The 24,150-nt window shown below is 43.8% G+C and overlaps 1 protein-coding gene across 3 annotated transcripts in view; it reads left to right on the top strand.

The window, feature by feature from the left end:
• Positions 1 to 1,376: 1,376 nt before the first annotated feature.
• The window catches only part of GLS (glutaminase), a 133,115-nt gene continuing 110,341 nt past the window's right edge, over positions 1,377 to 24,150 (top strand). Inside the window, exon 1 of one of the 3 annotated variants that reach the window (XM_075608356.1) lies at positions 1,377 to 1,768. In XM_075608356.1, coding sequence (XP_075464471.1) covers positions 1,620 to 1,768 — 149 coding nt within the window. In that variant the 5' untranslated portion in view covers positions 1,377 to 1,619. Of the gene's footprint in view, positions 1,769 to 15,884; positions 15,941 to 24,150 lie in introns of those variants that run through there. The other 2 variants (XM_075608357.1, XM_075608358.1) reach the window with 2 other exon arrangements.

Genomic DNA, 24,150 nt, shown 5'->3' with positions numbered 1-24,150 from the left:
GGGGGAGAGAGGAGGGAAGGGGGGGGGGAGAGAGGAGGGAAGGGGGGGGAGAGAGGAGGGAAGGGGGGGGAGAGAGGAGGGAAGGGGGGGGGGAGAGAGGAGGGAAGGGGGGGAGAGAGAGGAGGGAAGGGGGGGGAGAGAGAGGAGGGAAGGGGGGGGAGAGAGAGGAGGGGAAGGGGGGAGAGAGAGGAGGGAAGGGGGGGAGAGAGAGGAGGGAAGGGGGGGAGAGAGAGGAGGGAAGGGGGGGAGAGAGAGGAGGGAAGGGGGGGAGGGAAGGGGGGGAGAGAGAGGAGGGAAGGGGGGAGAGAGAGGAGGAAGGGGGGGAGGGAAGGGGGGGAGAGAGAGGAGGAAGGGGGGAGAGAGAGGAGGGAAGGGGGGGGGAGAGAGGAGGGAAGGGGGGGGGAGAGAGGAGGGAAGGGGGGGGAGAGAGGAGGGAAGGGGGGGGGGAGAGAGGAGGGAAGGGGGGGGAGAGAGGAGGGAAGGGGGGGGAGAGAGGAGGGAAGGGGGGGGGAGAGAGGAGGGAAGGGGGGGGGAGAGAGGAGGGAAGGGGGGGGGAGAGAGGAGGGAAGGGGGGGGGAGAGAGGAGGGAAGGGGGGGGGAGAGAGGAGGGAAGGGGGGGGGAGAGAGGAGGGAAGGGGGGGGGGAGAGAGGAGGGAAGGGGGGGGGGAGAGAGGAGGGAAGGGGGAGAGAGAGGAGGGAAGGGGGGAGAGAGAGGAGGGAAGGGGGGAGAGAGGAGGGAAGGGGGGAGAGAGGGAAGGGGGGGGAGAGAGGAGGGAAGGGGGGGGAGAGAGGAGGGAAGGGGGGAGAGAGGAGGGAAGGGGGGGAGAGAGGAGGGAAGGGGGGGGAGAGAGGAGGGAAGGGGGGGGAGAGAGGAGGGAAGGGGGGGAGAGAGGAGGGAAGGGGGGGGGAGAGAGGAGGGAAGGGGGGGGGGAGAGAGGAGGGAAGGGGGGGGGGAGAGGAGGGAAGGGGGGGGGGAGAGGAGGGAAGGGGGGGGGGAGAGGAGGGAAGGGGGGGGGAGAGAGGATGGAAGGGTGGCGAGAGAGGAGGGAAGGGGAAGGGGAGGGAGAGAGAAAATGGAGAGACACACATCCAGCCAATGACACGCCCCCTCCGCTCCTGCTCTAAAATTATTGCAGGACAGCCGATGGCTCATGCTTGGAGAGCTGTGACGTCACCGCTCTCAAGGATGAGCGGCAGCGTGGCCGCAGCCAAGTATGCACCTAATGCTCTGGAACCAATATTTCAGAACACTGTAGCGAACGCCCACTACGTTGTGACCTCACAAAACCGCTCAACAACGAAGCGCACTCCCCACCAATCAGAGCACGCCTACGCTGACAGCTAGCCGAACCCACCAATGAACTCTCACGGGGGGCTGGTTCAGTGCTATCACTACCGAAACAGAAGCCAAGCTGTGTAGGACTCCAAGCTGACAGACGCGTGAGGACGGTGACTGAATTGGTGTATAGTTGTATTTCACTTGGCTAAACGACCATGATTCGCTTGGGAAGCTCCGTGGTGCTCAGAGAGCTGCTGCAGCCCAGGCTTCAGAAGCTACTGACCTCCGCCTTTACCGCTAGGGCTCTCCACACCAGGGGGGTAGATGGCGGAGACAAGGGATGGAGCATGACACCCGTTCGGATACAGCCCGCCTTGGCCAGGCGGCTCTGCACCAAGTCCGAGGGAGAGGTGAATGGCAGCGGGAAAAGCCCCCGAATGACAAGGACGCGGCGGCGGCAGCAGCACCTAAACCGCCTAACGAGGACAAGTGAGTTAGCGAGTCTTAATAACCCTGCCTTCCCGTAACGGTCTGTCGTTCCTCGGTGACGACATAGGTCTCGCGCCCTGAGCTGCACGTGACCGGGCACCCTACCCCAGCGTTTAAAGTGATGTGATGTGACGTTACTACGAGAGGGGCTTGAGCTCAAAGTCGTACCATTATCTCCCTTGGGGGGTGGGAAGCTGAATGTGAGCGCGGGCGTGGTGGGGATCCTATACCCAGTTACCTTTCCACCCTACACTTGTTGACAATTGGATGCGACCGACATTATTTTACTACTGGCGGAGGTGGATTGGTGTTAGAGCTAGTTCTCCTCGTTGGTGGTTGAAGGTTGTTCTTTATAATAGAAGGGTGGCCATAAAGGACATCAGCACCATCTAACAGGCTATATGTAAAAAAATAAATATCTGGCCTCTATGAATAATTCATGTATATATCTTCCATTGCACCAGCAGAGGCTCTCATATTGGCAACATTTACATAGATTTTTACAGATAACTAAATTCCCATAGAGCTTCTGGTAATACAGATTTATTACATTTAGAGCAGGGGCGACCAACTCCAGTCTTCAAATTCCACCCAACCGGGCAGGTGTTCAGGCTATCCCTGCTTCAGCACAGGTGGTTCCATTATTATGATTGAGGCTCCTGTGCTGAAGCAGGGATATGTTGAAAGCCTGACCTGTTGGCCCTTGAGTACTGGGGTTAACCAGCTCTGATTTAGAGGAAGCTATTTAGTGCTTTTAAATTGTTTCTGACGCCTTCAGAAGGGAAAACAGAGGAGGAGGACTAGATCAAATTGGATGAGATGACCCCACAGCTCTGCTTATTGTCATTGTCCGGTGCCCACGTAGGAGTGTGCAGCAGATATCGCTGTAGCAAAGGTGTTGATATCCTATTGTAAAACATCATTTTAGGAAGCGTGTTTATTAGGAATCCTATTGCACAAGCTTTCTAAATGTAGTATTTCATCACTCCTGAATGCTGATGTGTATATGGTGAAATGTATGTAATTACTAGGGTCCATATTATATATTTATTAAGAGGTGCTACATATTCGTGCCCATTCAAAAGAATGGACCATAAGGTCTCTTCTGGACGTGTATTAAGGAATAGTGTGCTGTTTAGTAATAACTTTATTTCATATAGCGGTTTTCTCCCATTGGGAGCAAAGCACTTTGCAATTACAGTATAGTGCGCGGTACGCACATAGGAATTTTACAGACGGTCCCTACCCAGATGAGCTTACAATCTATGTTTTTGGTGCCTGGACACAGGGAGATAGTGACTTGCCTAAGGCCTCGGCCATTCTTGGTGCGACCACGCACGTAGCGCAAACAAAAGGCTGTGCCTCTATGAGGCAGGTCATAGTGCGTGAACGCTGAGTAGAAAAAAAATAGATTTTGTTGTGTGATGGGCGGGTCACGTGAGCGGTTCACCTCCGTGACATCATGTCCATGTCTCCCCCTAGGCCACAAATCGCCTCTGCGACAGGTTTGCGTGATGTCACGCGCTCCGCGTGCACGCCTAGTCTAGCCTCAGCCTAAGGTTACATGGAGCTGACCCCAGGAATTGAATACGGTTCCCCTGAGTTAACCTCTGTGTAATTGTTTACAGAGTTAGTGTATTTACTCACTGAGCTGCATTTGGATCGAAGGCCCATTAGGTGCCGATGTGGGGAATTGCACCATGTGCCGGCATGAACCGTTGTTCACTTGAATGGCTGCTTTCGCTGGATTGGTGTGCAATACCCTGAATAGGCGCTTGGTACCCCTTAGTGCTCTAAAGCATGGTGCGCAAAGAGGCCTCTGTAAATTCCCTTACCTAGGCTTCGGGTGACGCGTCGCCATGGCAACTCAACGTCAAATGTCCCCACGGTGTCATTTGACGCTGGAGCCAAGATAGGGGGGGGGAGAGCAGGCAGGGGGGGTAGACTGAAAAGTTTCACACCCCTGTTCTAAAGCATTGATGTGTCTGCCAGGGTCCTTCATTTGCATTGGCATGGCAGCAGGTAATGGACTTATGAGCATCTCTTGCAACCGTTACTTTTCCCTTGGTACAAACATAATGCAACCTTCATCAGACGGATATGGTGTATGCTCAATGGCGGATTTCCTTTAAGGCCTGATAGGCCGGGACCTAGTGTGGCAAAATTTGGGGATGGCAAAAATGTCCGCCCCCATATACAGATGCCGCGCTCTCAGGCCTGATGGGAAGGCACTTACATGTGGCTTATACTGGACACCTAACAAGCTCCTATTGAACCCCCAAAATAACCACAACATATATATAAGCATATGAGTGTCACAGAGGAGTGCTACTGAGCATGGCAATATATATTTAAAACCAGAGACAGAACATAAAACACAGACAAAGCTCAGTTTTAGCACATCCAGTGAAACTCATACACGGTACAGTGCCTAAATATATATGTATAAATATCTATTAAGTAAAATGGTCTTTTAGTTTGAAATTTTTGGCTGCCACCCTTATTCTCCTTTGGAATCGCAGCATCAAATGATGCCGTGGTCATCACTGTGACGTCACACGGTATCTTATTGCCAGGGCCACGTGATGACGTCACGTTGCCATGGCAACGTGGTGCCGTGTGGTGTCACTGTGACAAAATGACGCAGCGATTCGGAAGGAGGAGGGAGGCGGCTGTCACATTTAAGTGCCTATGGGTGGCACTATGGGTGATCTTGAAATCTGCTGCTGTGTATGCTTTCAATTCATTCTGCTACAATACCAGATTGCAGATGACAAAAATGTGCTACCAGGCATTAAGCACTTTGGTGCTGGATTACAATGAAATTGTGCCATAAGGTCAACAAAGGCAATCACTCCCCAAATGATGTTAAAAATAATGTTAAAAGCGATACAGGAAAGCAAAGTATTCCCCCCCCCCCTCCCCACTTCCCTTCTTCCTTTTTATTTATTTATTTAATCTTCTTTTAGGACTTGCTATATACATTGAATCCTTGTGCAGAAAAATTATTTGCCATGTTTAAACCTTTTATTTAAAAATATAGAAGTACCGTGAGGCACATGAAAAGGTTTATCAAAAGTGAATCTAACAGAAATTAGATTTCCATAATTGACTCATGGGTGGCATAGGGACCTAGAATGTATTGTGTTGCAGTCCCCCCTGGCAGTGAAAAGGTTAATGTCTTCTTAATGAGATTACATGAGCTGTAATACCTCTGATACATTGTTCTAGTAGCCCAGATAAATTAATCTATTTGCCCTGGAAGTAGCCGCAATGTAATTTCTAGTTTGTTGCCAAATGCACTGTATGAGGGAAATGAGGGTTGTAGGTTTGTAAGTGGTACATTTCTTTTTTCTTTCATCTTAGCACAGGTGTAATATCAATTAGCACATTAGATTTAACCTCCGATGCACCATTAGCACTCACTGCCCTGGCGTCATCAAAGCACGATCTGCTGTATTGCGCCAGAATTGGCGATATCGGCTATTAAAATCAATGTCCTTTTATTTCCGATTCGGACGCAATACCACAGATTGTGATTTGATGAATCCGGGGCACTGATTAAAATGAAAGTTCATCTGTGCATCCTTCTAGCAACGGAGCCATATATCGAATCCAACAGGAAGTGATTCCTAGTAAGGCTGCACTTATAGAGCCGGCTACAGCGACGGCGCACAGCGTCAAACCAAGTAGATGTAATTCGTCACGTGCGCCTATAGTAGGCGCGACCGCGATGGCGTGACACAATGACCAAAGTAGCTGAAGTCAATAGATTTTGATATTTACCGCGACGGCCGCACCACGTGACTGCAATAAGCCAATCACATAGCCTCTGCCTGACGTCACTGCCGCTTACAGCCAGCGACATCGCAAACACTGAAAACAACTTTTGCGACGGGTGACGTCACCGGTCGCTTCGACGTCAATGTATCATGTACTATAAGCTCAACCTAAGAAGCATAAGGCTAAGGCCCCAGTCTCTCCACTGTAACGCGCGCCCGCGCTTTTGGCGGCACGTTCAGCCGATTCACCGGTCTGCAGCTCACTGCAGGAGGAAAGACCGGGGGGGGGCGTGGCGGAGGAGTGACAGTGCGCGGCCATGACGTCACCTGGCAGGTTCGCCCTCATTGGCTGAACCGCCGGGGGGCGTGCCTAATCGCTCGACGCGAGTCCTGCTCTCAATTCTATTGAGAGCAGGAGTAGCTCTCGCGCGAGCGCTGCGGCCCCACCTCGCAGCGGGCCCGGCGCTGTAGTAGGCAGCGGGGGCAAGGCCTAACCCTGACTCGCTGTCGTTACAAGAAGGTGGCATGCAGTGTGCATATTGAATCAAGAATAAGGATGTGAGAAATTCAGACATTTTTACTTCATCCTGTACTCCCATAATCCATTTCTTCTGCTAGAGGCTTGGGCCTCAATGTTTCATGCCTTTCTGACAGCAAAGGTCTTTGCTGCCTTCTCCTATAATGCGTTTCTTGTTTTTTTTTTTTTGTTTGTTTTCGCCTCTTCACCCAGGGTGGGTATAGGCGACTTCCACTGAAATTTGTCTCCATTGTTTACGGTCTTGGGCTAGAGTTATTAGGTGGTATAACCAGTTTCTGGCTTGTCTGACAGCAAAGAGTTAACAGATGATAACCTAATATAGATGGGCTACATTTTCAGTTAAAAAGAAAGTGATGAACCATGTCACAAATGGCACACCCGTGAGCATGTTACTTGTATATGCGACGAGTCCCTCAAATGAGTAATATCCCCGCTCAAGGTGTGTGTGTCTCTCTATCTCTGCCACGACCAAAGATATATCAAGATGTACATGCAGAGCCTCTGGTCTCTGTTTACTAAGAAATATATGTAATTAACACACACCTCTATTGTAGCAAGATGTGTATGAAAATGTAATCACTCGACGTGCAAAGTTTAATTAAAGCTCAAAGACAATACTTATTACATTAACTTTTGACTGTTTTCCTGGCCACAACCTTTGGCATTTTAAAGTTTATTTAAAGGATTTCTTATTTATTTTTTGCTGTCAGAAATGAGTTGTGACTCCATATTTCAATCCCCCACTTTCAAAACCAGGCATTGACCTTGGACAGCCTCCCCTCAAGACCAACACAGAATGCAGGCAGGGTGTGTGGCCTGGCCTGCCATCAAACAATACTGTACATGTATTTTTATGTTGTAACTTGGAACTCAAGTTAACTGTTCGTGTGCTAGTTTATTAAAATACAGAATATTTTTATGGTGTTATGACAAACCATGTCACTCCCTTCAAATTGCTTTTCTTAAACGCATTGGTCAGGAAAAGACAAGGGGACTTTAAAAGGCACATAGATAATAGTGTATGTCAGCACCACACTTCTAAAAAAGAGAGGCCTTGCCATTATATTTAATAAGTTGTTGCAAAGTAATATTTTCAATTGTTTAAGAGACCCTGAAAGCAGAGATATTTGATAGTGGAAGTACTAATATAATCTGTGAAATGCATGTTGGTAAGCGTATATGCACAAAATGCTCCAAACCATAGCTTCTCTGTGACTCTACCAAGTGTTGTAAAATTGCATGGAGCAAATATTATAGTAAAATTGCATGGAGCAAATATTATAGGAGGGAACTTCAACTTAATATAAGTTGGGTTTCTAGCAGAGCCTGTCTGAAACGGAAGAAGAAAAAAAACCAACCAAATTAAGTAAAATTCATAAAACAACATTTCGAATTGGTAGACCCATGGAGACGGCTACAAACTGTGGAAAATTTTAACTAGCCTTATAAAAGGGAACAAGAGGTCCAACCAAACTATCTAAATATTCTCAAAACTTAAAAATGAACAGGTAACAAAATTCAGAACAAATATGTAAGGAGTTTCAGGAATTTATTACAAAGAGTAGTACAAAATAGATCAAGAAGATCCAGTGAGAAGGGTAAACAATTTTTAGAACAAGCCGGGCTAACACAACTCTGTGTAGAATACTTTACTAAATGCTCCAGTTTCATAAGGGGAAATGCAAAAATTAATTAAAAATCTCAAACAAAGTGCCAGGCCTGGATAGTTTACTTTCTCAATATTACAATTTGTTTTTGTCAGAACAAATAAGTCTCTATCAGCTTTACATGATTTCATTTTAAAAGAGAACAAAACACCAAATAATTTAACACTGCAAGGATAATGTTGCTGAAACCAGATACAGATGTGACTTTGCCATCATCTTCTAGACCAGGGGTCATCAAACTCTTAGTCCAAAAGAGCCAAATATGAGTAGCACGGCGATTTTAGAATTTTTCAAAGAGCCATAAATATATTTTTACAAATACGGTTGATTAACCGTCATCACATCAGGCTGCCCCCCCCTACCCCCCTCAGGGCCGCCAACAGAAACCATGGGGCCCGGGACAAATGAAAGGAGCAGGCCCCCCCCCGAACCCATAGTGTACCCCCCCCCGAACCCATAGCGCACCTACCACGAAAAAATATCTTTTAGCTCGCAACTTTTACTTAACTGTTTTCTTATTGTGATACAGAAAAAAAATTACAATGCAACCTATTTATTTTTATATTTTCAACAAAAGACATGTGACTGCCTGCCTGGGTGGCTGAGTGGGTGGGTGGATGACTCAGTGGGTGAATGACAGTTGGGTGAATGACGGTGGGTGGGTGAATGATGGTTGTTTGATGGTGGGTGGGTGGGTGAATGACAGTGGGTGGGTGAATGACGGTGGGTGAATGACAGTAGGTGGGTGGGTGAATGACGGTGGGTGGGTGGGAGACAGTGACTGGGTGGGAGACAGTGACTTGGTGGGAGACAGTGGGTGGGTGGGAGACAGTGACTGGGTGGGAGGGTGACAGTGACTGGGTGGGTGGGTGACAGTGACTGGGTGGGTGACAGTGACTGGGTGGGTGACAGTGACTTGGTGGGTGGGAGACAGTGACTGACAGTGACTGGGTGGGTGGGAGACAGATTGGGTGACAGTGACTGGGTGGGTGGGAGACAGTGACTGACAGTGACAGTGACTGGGTGGGTGGGAGACAGTGACTGACAGTGACAGTGACTGGGTGGGTGGGAGACAGACTGGGTGACAGTGACTGGGTGGGAGACAGACTGGGTGACAGTGACTGGGTGGTGGGTGACAGTGACCGGGTGGGTGCAAGTTGACGCCGGACTCTTTTCCCCTCCTGCCCCCCGATATCCCTGCGGCAGCTGCCCGGGAGGGGAGGTGGGCACGGGAGGTGCGCTCGGGGGGGGGGGGGTACGGGAGGTGGGCTCGGGGGGAGCGCGAGAAGCTGGCCGCAGGGGGAAGCAGGCCGCAGGATTACCTGGTACTTCCCCATCCGTCCCACGTTGGGAGCGGGGGTGGGGAGGGGCCGCAGCAAGAAGAGCTGGTACTTCCCCCTCCGTCCCACGTTGGGAGCGGGGGGAGGGGCCGCCGCAGGAAGAGCTTGTACTTCCCCCTCCGTCCCACGTTTGGGGACCTGCGCATGCGCGCGCCGGGACCGCAGGGGAATCGCCGCCATCAAAACCAGATGCCAACTACAGGGAAGGGTCCTTGAACATGCGGATCCATAAGAAACAAATTGTATAGACTAATTGAAAGACATGTGAATGAATGGCAACAGCATAGTACTCCAAATCATTCCCCAGGTATCAGAGGTGACTGCGATATATACAAATACTGTACAGTATGTATGTATCTCTATCAAAAGGAGCTCTCCTGAGCATGGCCAAATGTATACAACAAAAGAGAGAAAAGCCCAATGCTATATCTCTATCTGTTCTTTGGGGATTATTACTATTATAGGCTAAATATAGTTTTTTTCATAGATAATAGACCTTTTTGTACAGTTATATCGAATTTAAATTAAAATGGTAAATACATTAAATCACCTCTATAAACACTTACACTAAGCTATCTATATCCACACACTGTTGCCCCCTCACACACACACACACACACACACACACACACACACACACACACCAGCTACACACACACTTACTGCTGCTACACAAACTGGAGCTACATCCAAACTCTGCTGCTACACACACATACAACACAATAGCACCAGACACAGAAGTTGCTGCTACACACAAACACTGCAGCTACACACACACACTCTGCAGCAGCCACACACACACAAACTCTGCAGCAGACAGACACACACACACAAACTCTGCAGCAGACAGACAGGCACACACACACTAAATAGATAGACACTGCAGCTACAAACAAACACTGCAGACAGAAATTTACTTTGCAGCTCAAAATACACGTTCTCCCTCCTCTCACTGTGTCCATGGAGCTCTGTTAACGGAGGGAGGGGGAGAGTCACTACCTGGTTCCTGCCTCCTGACCAATCCCCTGCCCTGTCTCAGAGCTGTTCCTGCCTCCTGACCAATCCCCTGCCCTGTCTCAGAGCTGTTCTGACAAAAGAAAAAGCTGATTTGCTAGAAAAAAAACATTTTGCAAGCTGCCAAAAATTCCGGGCATTACTGAATGAATAATGCCTGGAATTTTAACCAATCAGAGAGCAGGGATTTCAATAATGTCTGGAATTTTACAGCTTTAGCCTATAATATATAGTAAATGTCATGTACATGATGTAATGTCCAAGACCAGTGAAATACTATATCTAGGTCTACGTATGCAAAAGCGCGAACGTGCACTCCAAAACTATCAAAAAAGGTGCAGTTTAATACTCAACGTTCGGCTCTCGCGGGAGCCTTTTTCAAGAGAGAGATCTATCTATATCTCATGATAACCTTAAGCGCTAATTTGATCAGAAGATACCTCATAGACACTGACATTAAAGCACCATAAACTTCATAATCCCTTTTGGATTCTAAGTTTGTAGCCAGTTGCTCACAGCCATGATGGAGAGTTGGTTTTCATGTCCTCTTATTTTTTTTTTTTGGTTTCTTTGTTTTCTTTTGGTTTATACATGAATTGCGTTTCTGACACACACATTAATGTAAAGCTGCAAATCTGTACATCACTAAGAAAGTTGGACTTTTGCTTTAAATGTAATCAGTTGGCTTTGTCATTTTCTAATCTAAAGCAGTTAAAGGTGTGATAACACTGTATGGTATTTTTCATGGGCCTTTAGATAATGTTTATGAAAAGGTAGAACTCCTCAATGTTACTGGTTTTACAGACGTTTGCAAAAATTGAAGTGACTACCATGATTTTTGTGTCCCATGAAATCTAAATGGTTTTTAGAAGTCCTCTGAAATTATCAGATATTTAAATTCTTATTCTATACTGTCCAATGCGGACGTTCGTATTACCTAGAATTATTACTGTGCTATTATTTATTTTTATGAGTTTTGAATAATAATGACATGTATACATATAAATCAGAACCTTTCCCAATGAAAAAGTAAAGGCAATTTGTTTTTCATTATAAAAATAAATAAATAGGAAGAGCAAGTAGGGATTGCACCTTTATTAGTAGAATAATTTTGTGAGTCTTCTCCATACAAAATAAAGCCAATTATGTGTAAACATTGGGGATTTGTCTTTGGTCAGACACCTAATTTCCCCTGCTTTCATTCATATGTCACATTGGAGAGGTGTTGAATTTCACTCTGTCTGATGATGCTGCTCATTAGGAGCCAGAGAAATTAATTGGTTTCTATTTTAACCAGAAGGCCTCTGATGCTCGTTTGCACTTCTTACATTCCCCCATTGTACAATCAAATGTTGTGTTCTGCCATTTCAGTGCCAATGTAAAATGTTGGTCTATTCATTTCACAAATCAAAATATTTCTTATCCTCATAGAGATATTGCTAATTGCTTAGATATGAAAACAGAAATGTTAAGGGAGCTCCTGAAATGAGTGACTATATATGACCAAAGTGCAGGTGCTATAAAGTGTGTACCTACCACTAATGAGCTCAATATTGGTGCGGTGATATCCAATGGTGACAGTCATAAACAGTGTTCGACAAACCTATACATTTGCTCGCCCCGGGCGAGTGGATTTAACCCCCGGGCGAGTAAATATTGGCCCAAGCAGCACACGTTTGGTACTAGGTGGCGAGTAGATTTTTTTGTGTGGCGAGTAGATTTTTTGGTGATTTGTCAACCACTGGTCATAAATATAAGCAAAAAGGGTGGATAAATTGTGACAAATTGTAAAGTTAGCTGCTCAAAACCCTTGGAGGGAACAGTCCAGGAGGTTCGCCTTATTGAACGGGATTCAAAGATAGGGGAGTGCAGGTCTTGCATCATATAAATAAGAAGAAATAAAACCCATAGTGTAATATATTTTCAAAAAGGTGGTAGGTTATGTGTTGGAAGCCTCTGAAACAGTAGGCACTTCCAAAACTGTGGCAATGTTCTCAGGAATTAGTGGTGGTCCTATTCAATCCTGGTGTTTGGTTCAGGTGAATTTGTGGGTATTTTGAATCTCAAGCGATGTGGAAGTGGATATGATTGTGTCAATGTGCAGAGAGAACCAACATAGTGCACTCCAGATACATATCAGAATTTATAGGTGCAAAAGGTGTACAAATGAACACTTACACATTGTAAGATGATAAAAGGCACATAAAATTGGTGTATAGGAAGCGCAGTATTCTCACCGCCGTCGTCATTACGACATCCATCCGTTGCGTCGCTTCCGACGACTTCCCGTACCGGATGGAGAAGGATCAGGAATGCGTCCCGCAAAGGCAGATGGGAGTCGGCAGCACACACTGGACACAGTCGACGTGTTTTGCTGGTTAGCATCGTTAGGAATCTTAGCGATGGATACCAATCTCTACTTTGTATTTTTGTTATATATGTATATCCCTGTCTGCACCATCACTGAACAATACTTTATTGGTTGTAAAAATGTAAAAATCGACCTTACTGTAAATTCGGGAATGTAGAGTGTTACTCGGCACAAAAATATCACAAGAATATGTATAGAACACGGATTAAGGATTTGGGACATCCCACAACCTTCTCAAAAAATGTTTAAACTATCTGTCTGTATATGTAAGGGGGGAGGGGCGGGCGGGCGGGCAGGCAACAGACACATAAATATTGGGTGTCTATATTCGACTGGATGTTATACAATAAGAACACTTAGTCTCATGCTGCAAGATGGGAGAGAAGAAAAAGTGACTTTTCTATTTATGTTTCCTATGAGTGGTCGTGTGGACCTTCTTGTATATTGTAGCACGCAAGGACACTGAAGCGGATATACTGTGTGATCCATTCTACAGTTCATATACTGCATAATTTCACATTTCTCATCTGTCACTTGTGATTTGAAATACCTCTTTTCCTTGGAGCAAAATTTACAGACCTTACAGCTTCCACACCCAAAAAAGCCTATAGATTATCTTAACCATTTATTATTTACCTGTTTCTCCATGTTTAATGGTTTAACAGTGCTTGGGGCTCATTTACTTTTCAAATTTGTTTGCTTTTTTAAAAATGTTTTTTCTCTGATTTGTTCTTCCATTGTTGAACACGAGTCTGGTCCTTTGGAAGAGATACATTGCTGATGTGCTTTTAATGTGGAAGGGAGATGAATCAGAACTTGATAGGTTTCTCATATATATCAATCAAAACAATTTAAACTTAAGACTAAAACATTTTTTTAAGAAGGTCGATAGCAATAATTATATCCTGAATTCAAGTTGTCATTACCCAAAGTGGATATCAAATATTCCATTTGGACAACTGAGAAGAAGCAAAAGAAACTGGAATTTTAATACAGAAATTCAAAGAAAAAAATTATGATAATTCGAGAAGCTAAAAATAGAACAAACCAAATAGAAAGAAAATGTAATACACCCTATTGAAAATAAAGACGAAACACTGCAAACAAAAAAGATTTTCGAACAACATTTATTACACAGTACAACAAAGAAGCGACCAAGATTAAAAATGTCATTGGCACATTTTTTTAAAAATGACCCTATACAGGCATACCCCACATTAGCGTACGCAATGGGACCGGAGCATGTATGTAAAGCGAAAATGTACTTAAAGTGAAGCACTACCTTTTCCCCACTTATCGATGCATGTACTGTACTGCAATCGTCACATACGTGCATAACTGATGTAAATAACGCATTTGTAACAGGTTCTATAGTCTCCCCGCTTGCGCACAGCTTCGGTACAGGTAGGGAGCCGGTATTGCTGTTCAGGACGTGACGACAGGTGCATGCGTGAGATGCAGTTTGCCTATTGGGCGATATGTACTTACTCGCGAGTGTACTTAAACCGGGGTATGCCTGTACTAGGAAGCGAGATCCCAAATCGGCGAAACATTATTAAAAAAAAAAAAAAGCAAACAATTTGAAAAGTAAATGAGCCCAACGCACTTTTAAACATGGAGACACGGGTAAATAAATGGTTAAGATTATCTGAAGGCTTTTATGGGTGTGGAAGCTGTAAGGCCTGTGAATTTTGTTCCAAGGAAAAGATGTCTTTCAAATCACAAGTGACATATGAGAAATTTGAAATGTTGCAGTATATGAACTGTAAAATGGATCACACAGTATATCCACTTGAGTGCCCTTGTGGGCTACAATATACAGCTCAACCCTGTTATAGCAGGATCCACTACAACGCAGATCCGCTTATAATGCGTTCTGAGCATGGCTCCCATTTCCCCCCCCCCCCTCTTAGCCCAGAGCAAAGCAAATTCCTAACAAACAGCAGTAACAAAACACCAGTAAAATACATTCAGTTCATGCAGTTGTTGCCTCTCCTACCTCTCTTGATTCTAGGATTGTGCTGCCAGCGCCCGACGCGCCGCACCCCCCTCCCAAGAGGATTTAGCCAACTAAATTACACTTTATATGTCATCCATTGCTGCTGCATATGTTTACAGTTGGGTTTATAGAAGTCATCTCAATTTAATTATCCTTATCATACTAAATAATACATTATTTTACGCTTCAATGTAAGTTCCTTGTCCAATACAGTTCAGTGTGCAAGGACAGGGATATATTAGTGATCTGAAACTGCATTGGGAGGAATTCAAAGACAATGAGACCAAGCAACACACACTATTTTCTGCCCCACCATTAGCAGCAATGCTTTGTGACAATACCAGCCCACTTACCCCTTTTCATAGTCAGCATTAAGGGTGACAAGGCTTCCTTCCTGCACAGCACACGCATGCAGAGTTCCAAATAGAATCAGCAAATCAGAGAGACTCTGTCAGGCTGGGAGATGTAGTATTTGGGTGTCAAAAGCCATAGGGGAAAGGACAGGCAACAAGAGCCCTATTTAAACAAATGCATGAATGTAAGGTTCTTCATTTTCTGTTAGGGTGAATACATCTTCTTAGCTGTTTTTTTTTCTCTTTCCCACTGAATTCCTCTTGCAATTCTTCAGCTCACTAATACACACACGCAGTCACAGAGACACACACTGTCTCTTTTAAGGGAGCTGGCTCTCACGCTGATCTGTCAGCCGGAAGCTAACAGATGCAGCAGGGAGACGAGAGAGATGCGTCCTGGGTAAGTCCTGTGTGGGGTTGCTGCTGGGTCTGGGACAGCTGGGAGAGTTATCCCAGCTCTCCCCCCAATCATGCCCCCACCCCACTTTATGAATATATGAATCATCTTTTAAGACTTTTCAACTTCACGTCATGCACCTCATGACATTTGTGTTCTCTTATTCTTTTCTCCCATTTTGCAGTATGAGACGGTGTTCTTATTGTATAACATATAATATAGGCACCCAGTATTTGTGTCATGTCTGTTGCTCCTCACCTCCCCCCATCATATACAGACAGGTTAAATTATTAAACCTTTTTTTTGGAAGGATGTGGGATGTCCCCAATCCTTAAATTTTAATCCGTGTTTTATACATATTCTTGTGATATCAATGTGCTGATTACCACTCCACATTCCCCAATTTACAGTATGGCCCATTTAATAAAATTTTTTTTTTTTACAACCGAGAAAGTATTGTGCAATGATGTCGCCGCCAGGGATATATATATATATATATGTATGTATGTATGTATGTATGTATGTGTAGAGATTTGTATCCATCACTATGACTCCTGACGAAGCTAATCCAGAGCAATGCATAGAGTCTGTGTCCAGTGTGTGCTGCTGACTCCCATCTGCCTTTGCAGGACGCATTCCTGATCCTTCTCCATCCTGTACCGGAAGTCGTTGAAACCGGAAGTGACACGACAGAAGGATGTCGGAGTGACGGTGAGAATACTGCGCTTCACACACACCCGTTTTATGTGCCTTTAATCATCTTACAATGTGTGTTCACTTTTTTTTTTTTTTTAATCAATTTTTGGGTGGCTATTTTGCTTCTACTACGGAGGAGATTTGAACAGAAAGAAGACTGCTTCAATGCCTTATTTCCATCATTGCCACACCTCCAGCATTTACAAGCAAATGTTGGGTGTATAAATTGCATTTTAAGTATGTTGAGCTCTTTTAAAACTGAATATCTAGTGTTTGTCGGTCCTTACTAATTTACCCATACACAAGACACAATATCGAAATTGACAATTGTATGTAAATAGAGGCATCAAAATTGAAATGTAGCTTTGCATTTGAATGAGGTCCCATTTTATTAACTGACAGGAAAAAAAAGTTGTGTGTGCTGAGCACGCACATTTTAAGTGAAACTGTCTTTGCACACTGTTTTTGTCACAGATATTGTATATGTGATGGTGATATTTTTAATTAAAATTGAAAACACAATGTCAGTGGGAAAACGCAAAGAAGTTTGACTTAGAACGTGCGTGCTCGGCACACCTCTATTTTAGCTATTTGCACTTATAGTTATACTATGTGTGTATGTGTGTGTGTGTGTCTGCCTCTGAGGTCCTCTGTCTCCCAAGCGCCGAGTCCGGCCGCCACTGCGCATGTGCAGCTAGACCCGATAGTGTTTTTAATCTCGTGCCGCCTGAAATGGTGGTTTTGTGATCGTGCCCATTAGGAGCGTGACATCACCCGCGTTACGGATTTTCATTACAAGGTAAGGATTTTTTTCCCATGAAAACCCTGTAGGCGCTAGCAAAGAAGTTTCACGTAAAAAAAAAACAGTGTATGAATAATTTCGTACTTTCATTCTGATCTACGTATGTGAAGGAGCTTTCTCTATTTTAATCACATACTTCATAAGAAAATTTCCCTGCTGGTTTCTGTTGTGGTTAATATACTGTATATAAAAACTCATTTTGAAAGGGTTTCATTTGTGCTATTCTAAAAACTGTTTTATAACATGCAATATTAGCTACTATTTGGCCACTAGTGTATACAGGCACTGGGGATTTTATTAATTTCTCTGGACAGTCATTAAAATCTATTTTTTATGTGCAAAGTGCATGATCTCTGTGTACTGTACAGACATATTAGTCGGTACAAAAAGTGAAAGTAAATTCTGTTTAGTAGCCCGCATGTGCTGGTTTAAAGGCATTTTCTAGAGCAGAGGTTTCCAACTCTAGTCCTCAAGGACCACGAACAGTGCAGGTTTTAAGGGTATCCTTTTTCTTAGCACAGGTGCCCCAATCCTTTTGACTGACCACCTGTGCTCAAGCAGGTGTATACTTCAAACCTGCACTATTAGTAGGCCTTGAGGACTGGAGTTGGGAACCTCTGTTCTAGATTATCTATTCATTAGTCGATGTGTGCGCTGGTATGATAGCAATTCATGAATACTGCGTGTCACCGGCTAGATATACAGGTGACTGCTACATGCAGAAACAAAATAATGCTTGTAAACATTAAAGGGGCATTGACTGTTTTATAATAGCAGTTTTGCCTACAAAAAAATATCCCTCACCCCCCCCCTCCCAATTTCAACATGGGTTGGCGGCAGGGGGTCTCCGGGGCAGAACTGCAATAATTTCAAATTTGCGTTCCCTGCTTCTCTTGTATATAAAAACAATCAACTTGTCAAGCCCCCTTTTTAAGGTTTGCTAGTAAACTCTCTTTACTGAAAATGAGCATGGTGCACTATATTATAATTGTAATCATACCCTATATATGACGCGGTGGGGAAAGGATGCAGTCGTGTGTGTGTGTATCTCAAGATCCACATTTTTTTTTCTTTAGTTCTGTGTAAGATTATTGTGCTGCCCTCATTGCCAAGAGCAACAAAGGGTTGTAACAAAAATTGTCAGATTACAATCGCATGATACCGAAGAAATGTTCATTTTCACATTAAAAAGAAAGAAGTACATTTTACTTGACAAATTAGTTTTAATATTTCCAAGGAAGCTACTTACATTGATGAGTTTGCTACTATGTGGACCTGCTTCTAAAGTCTTTTGTTGTGTATGTATTTGGCCACGCTCAGAAGCACTCTCTTTTTTTTTTTTTTTTTTTCATATATAGATGTGGTGGGTTCTGGGATTAGAGCTTGCTTTGAGTGTGTGTTCATTGATTTAAATTTCAACTGGTATCAGTTGGTTGGAGGTTAGTGGCCCATCCTCCTAGGGTTTAAGCCCACCTCACTTAAGTAGCAGGTTTTTCCATGTACCTCTGCAGGACAGGTCCACTGAGGCCATTCTCCCTTCACTGAAGAGGTAAATGAGAATTTTCCCAGGTAGTGGTAGGACCTGCATACTGGTCATGCCGTGAAGTGGCTGCAGGCTTATAATGCTTTGGCCAAAGGGTTTAACTAAATGACCCTTATTCATGAGAATGCCAACATTGAATTATTTAACTATGTATTTTGTCACATTGGATGTTGCATTGGGTATTTTTGTCTTTTGTTGTATACATTTTGGCCACGCTCAGTAGCACTCCATTGTGTGTATGTATGTATGTACATATGTGTGTGTGTGTGTGCAGAATAAATGTGTTCTTCAGTATTAGGTGATACCTTTTTTATTGGACTAACAATTTATGTCATAGGACATGCTTTCGAGAGTTATCCTCTCTTCAGGTCAAGCAATACGGATATACAATGGATTCAATGGCTAAAACAGTGTAGAGAGAGGAAAAAACAAACCAACAGATATTTACTGTAGATAATGCAGGGTGTTAAAAGTGTTTGAAGCCAGGGGACAGTGTCAAAAAAAGGCGGGGAGTGGAAGGGATGCTGGGGGGGGAGAGAAAGTGTGGATAAGAATTGAGGCAAGCAGGATAATTACAAACAATTTTGATAGGGTGTGAGAAAACCCATGTCCGCATTAAGTCCTTTGGTTTTGGTGTGTATATATATGTATATATTATATGTATGTATATATATAAAAACCTGTGGAAGGTTTTAGTCACTTTTTTTTACCCACCATAACCTTAATAAATGTGGTGATTACCTACTCTTTAATCTCATCTGAGCAAATGTCAACAGCCAACCTCACACTGATGATACCCATCAAGGTTGAAACATGTTTGTGAGTGGGTTTACTGACTTTGCATCTCCAAAGCCCTTGCTTAAAAGCTGTGTTTAAAGCAGCATGCATTGGCTAAGGGTTGCTCATGTAATGTGAGCATGAGATAAAAGGTGGCACTGTGTGCTCATTTGCATGTCGTTTCCCAGAATCCCTTGCTGCAGTGGAAGTGCTGTGTGATAATGGTAAAAGACAGGGTTGCAGACCTGTCTAAGACATGCAAATGAATGACAGTTGCTTTATGCTTTACTGTGGAGGGTTTAAGTCACTTTTTTTACCCACCATAACGTGTGTGTGTGTGTGTGTGTTTATATATATATATATATATATATATATATATATATATATATATAATATATATATATATTGTGAGGTGCGTGCCACATAGCGTAATTCTGTTAAAGTTTATTCACAAGGCTGGTAATCTTTTAAAAAAACACATACTCACAAGTGTAGCTGGAACAATCAGCATTTAGAGTAATATAATCTCCTAAGAGAAAATACTCAGCTGGAAACGATGCCTCCGCCAGGAATCCTTAGTATGCTCCATGCAATGGTGCAGGAAACAAAAGTTGTGTGTTAAGAACTCCTCCAGGAGTAGCTCCAGAATGCACAAGAGTAGCTTGCTGTTTTAGCGAACAGTCTTCCTGCTTACCACACTGCAGTAGTAGAGGTGGGGTAGTGTCTCGATACACAAAATTCACGTGGTCGCGGGTGACGTCATGCGTGGCTGCGTATCGTCCCTACGCGTTTATTCACTGCATGTGACTTCGTTAGGGGATAAAGTTATGAACGCAGCACAGACCTTTTTAAAGCCCTAACAAGCTGTATGGAAACTGCTGTAGATAATTAACATCAATGCGCATCCAATCCGAAGCAGGAAATATAAATTGAAAAGTATAATAGCAACATAAAATTACGCTGACACATATTAAAGAGGGAAGAAACAAATGAAAGAGGATATATACAAATAAAGTGTATATACAATGTAACAGGTTGTTATAAACCAAAGAAGCAAAATGCAACATAAATAATGGGGTGTCTACAGAAACCAAACCCAAGTTAAAACATGTATACAATTAAACTAATAAAAATAGTGGATACCCATCTGATGTTAATAATAAAATCTGTTATTGAATGCTACTTTACTTAAATGTATATATTCACAAACATCCACTAAACAATGAATTGCATTATAAGATGATAGTATAGAGAAGTCGTAAAAAACATGTTATTTCTTTATATATAAATTCCAACTATAAAAATAATTGATATAAAAAATGGAATTCTTTATAGATGGACTATCTGAGCAATATTAATTCCCTTAAACCCAGGGAAAGATAATGAGAAAAATAAGAAGGGAAAAAGATAAGCGGGAAAGAACTGGAAAAGGGGGAAGGAGGGGGGGGGGGCGAAGAAAAGGGGAGAAAAGAAAAGGGGAATGCGTGATGGAAAAAGATAGGGGAGGGAAAAAGAACTGGAAAGTGGGGGGAAGGAAGGAAACCAAGGGAAGGGGAAGGATCAGAAAATGGGCTGAAAAATGGATTGACGGTGAAACAGGGGGTGAAGCCTATACAAGAGTGCTTGTATCAAAGCACTCATTGAAACCGGCAGGGGCTAGCGTACCTATCATATATATCCAATAGGACTCTCTCTCTTGCAGAGGGTCTTGAACCCATCACCCCCAAGAATGGAAGGGACGTGCTCGATTCCCATAACCGCAATGGGTCCAGGATCTTTGTTGTGATGAGAAGTAAAGTGTTTTGATACACTATGTAAAGTTGAGCCCCTAGCCACGTTTCTCCTATGTTCTAGGTATATTACATTGAGAGAAGGAATAGTTCTCCCAATGTACTACATTTCACATGGACAGATCAGCATAAACACAACATATGCAGTTTGGCATTCGATATGCCCCTTAACTGCTTAGTTGCGCCCATTCGAATGTGACAAAAATAAACGTTCAATACACAACTGCCTACACATGATACACCTGGACCTCATACAATTGAAGTTTCAATTTTTAGTAGTTTTATTTAGCACTTTCGTATTTAATTTGCTTGGAGCAATTAGATTTTTGACACTAAGGGCCTTTTTAAAAACTACTTGTGTTCTTGGAGGCAGGTGTTCTTTTAGATGTGGATCACACTGAAGGATCTTCCAATGTGTATTTAAGATTCTGCTGATTTTGTTTGCAGAGGTATTGTATTTGGTCACAAATTTGGAATAACCAAAAGAGGCATGGCTTGCACCCAATCCAGACCTGACACCTAAACTCTTGTTCCGATATCTCTCACGTGACTCACTCATAAGCACTTTTCTCTCTTGTGCCTGTGCTCTAGAGAATGATTTCTCGATAATCGAATTTGTGTAACCTTTGGCCAAGAACCTATCTTTCAAGACTTTGGCTTGGCACTCGAAATCTTGTCCCAAAGAACAATTTCTTCTAAGGCGGCTAACTTGGCTAAAAGGAATATTATGGAGCCATTTCCGATGACAACTTTTTGCGTGCAGATGTGCCTTCCTTGAAGTGAACCTTGGTTTGAATGTTAATTTCACCATCAATAAATAGAGAGAGATCCAAAAAGATCATCTCTTCATTATGAATCTTATGGGTGAACTTCAAACCTTGTTCGTTTGGTTCAAAACTTGAAGAAATATTTTCCAAGTCAGTTCTTATCCCATCCCAAATGATGATATCATCAATGAAACGGCCATAGTACACCAGGCCCGCCCCCAGCTGCTGGTTCGTCCAGATGTTTCCTCCAGAGGCGTTCAGAGGAACGAGTGCAGGAACGCAGCATGCGTGTGTGGAAATTTAGCCAGGGTCTGGAGTTAAAAGGGCGAGAACGGCAGAGAGAAAGCGGGGCATGTAGATCAAAAGAGGAGGATAGGGCAGAGTTTTAGTCTCTGTCCAGGTTTTCAGGGTCTGGAGGAGAGGGAGGAGCGTAAAGTGGAATCAAAAGCTGATGGGTTAATGGAGCGTAGGTCTCTGTAGAAACGGGTCGATTTGGAGGTGGAGAAGGGGAGAAGTGAGAGAGATGAGGTGATGGTCAGAGATAGGAAGGGGGGAAATGGAGAAATCGGAGAGAAGTTTTTAGTGAAAACAAGATCTAGTTAGTGGCCATCCTTGTGGGTGCTGGCTGCAGTCCACTGTTGAAGGCCAAAAGAATAGGTTATAGAGAGAAAGCAGGAAGCCCAAGGGAGAGAGGGGTCATCAATCTGGCAATTGAAGTCCCCAAGGAGAAGAACGGGTTAGTCTGAGGAGAGAAAGAAAGAGCCACGATTCAAAGTGAGAGAGACAGAAGGGTGGTGAATAGAAGAAGGTGGGTGATAGATGACCGCCACGTGGACAGGGAGAGGAGAAAAAAAGCTGGACAGTGAGAGCCTGAAAGGAGGTAAGAAAGGGAGGAATATGAGTGTGGGAGAAAGAAAGGTCACCATATGAAGGCAGATTCCAGATTAGAGTCAGACTGAGTGAGCCAAGTCTCAGTTATAGCAATGAGGAGCAGAGAGTGAGAGAAAAAGATGTCATGCACAGTTTGGAACTGGCTGGAAAGGGAGCGTGCATTCCAAAGGGGATGGGGGATGGGTATGAGGTTAGTGGTTAACACCAGAAGGAGTAGAAGTTGTATGTAGGAGCCGAGGACGAGAACATGTAGAAATAAGGCAGGGACCAGGATTGGGAGAGATATCCCTGTCACGTACGACACCCTGCTAGCACATGCCCTGCATACGGGACAAGGGTTAATTACTCACGCCCCCAAGCATTCCCACTTTTCACCTCCGCAAAGGTCTGTCAAATGGACAATATCTCCTCTACAGGATCAAGAATCAATACACAATCTGCAAGCTGCCCCACCCTTCACCTCCGCAAAGGTCCCTCAAATGAGTTATCTCTCCTCAATCCTTCCCAATATACCACTGCCACGAACAGCACACAAGTGAGCACTCTAGCCACCTCACCTTTCTCCTCCTCCAGGAACCAGTGAGTTAATATTAACCCCACTCAATTGCAAATCAGATTTATCTACTGCCACCACCTGAGGGTATGCAAATATGATAAAAGATATCAGACTAATATTTGCCAGGGCCTCAGGTCCCTGTTTATTATAGAAAAAACTATGCACTTTAACACACCAAAATCAGGTGTAGCAACATGTCCAAATGCGTAAATTATTCTCTCCAGAGCGTGCACCAGTTCATTCAGAGCCTAGAGCATTACTTCTTAAATGTTTTAATATATATAAAAATACAATGCTTAGGTTACAGAAAAAGTATTACAAAAAAAATACAGTTACAATATTAGGCAGAGCAGCTTTTCAAAATAAAAGTGAAAAACATAAAAGAAAACCTATACTTAACCAAATGCTGCCATAGATTTTTCCCCAGAGAGGTCACTGGTAAGAGACGATGAAATATCCAGTAGCTGATCTCAAAAACTCCTCTGTGGACATCTGATTTTCATAATACTTGCTCAGACTTAAATACAATTTCTTTCCCATTGAACACAACCTAAAACCAGCCCCTGTCGTAAATCAGTGGTGAGATTGACAGTCCTACGACAGAGTAAAACACCTCCCACCAAAGGGCGTTAAAACTCCTTTTCCATCTAAATGTACAGTACTCATAACTTCACTTCTGTAATACTTACTTACGCGTCAGACACATCAATACATTCAGGAACTCATGGCGGACACAATGAGACTAAATAGAACAGTGTAATCCTAAAATTAGGAGAAATATTAATATCTGTCTTAGTACCTGCTAGACCTCACGTCAGTAATCATTCTGTGCGACTCTGTTCCACGGATACACACAAGTAATTTTTAGCATGTTCAGCAGAGGACGCCACATGATATTCTCATATTTAATAAGGTCACCTGGCCATCCATACACCCCCTGCCGAGAAATGCTTTGAAGCTCGGTCTCGTGTACAGAAAGTTGTCACAGGGGCTATATTTTACACCCAAGTCTCCAGATATTGCCCTTATCTCGACTCTACCAGCCGTATACACTAGGCCTGCAAAAAGGTGTTAACATACAATAAACCCACTCTAGTAC

This window comes from Ascaphus truei, chromosome 7 (assembly GCF_040206685.1).
Source record: "Ascaphus truei isolate aAscTru1 chromosome 7, aAscTru1.hap1, whole genome shotgun sequence".
NCBI classification, from domain to species: Eukaryota; Metazoa; Chordata; class Amphibia; order Anura; family Ascaphidae; genus Ascaphus; species Ascaphus truei.
This window is presented reverse-complemented; position numbering and strand designations above follow the sequence as displayed.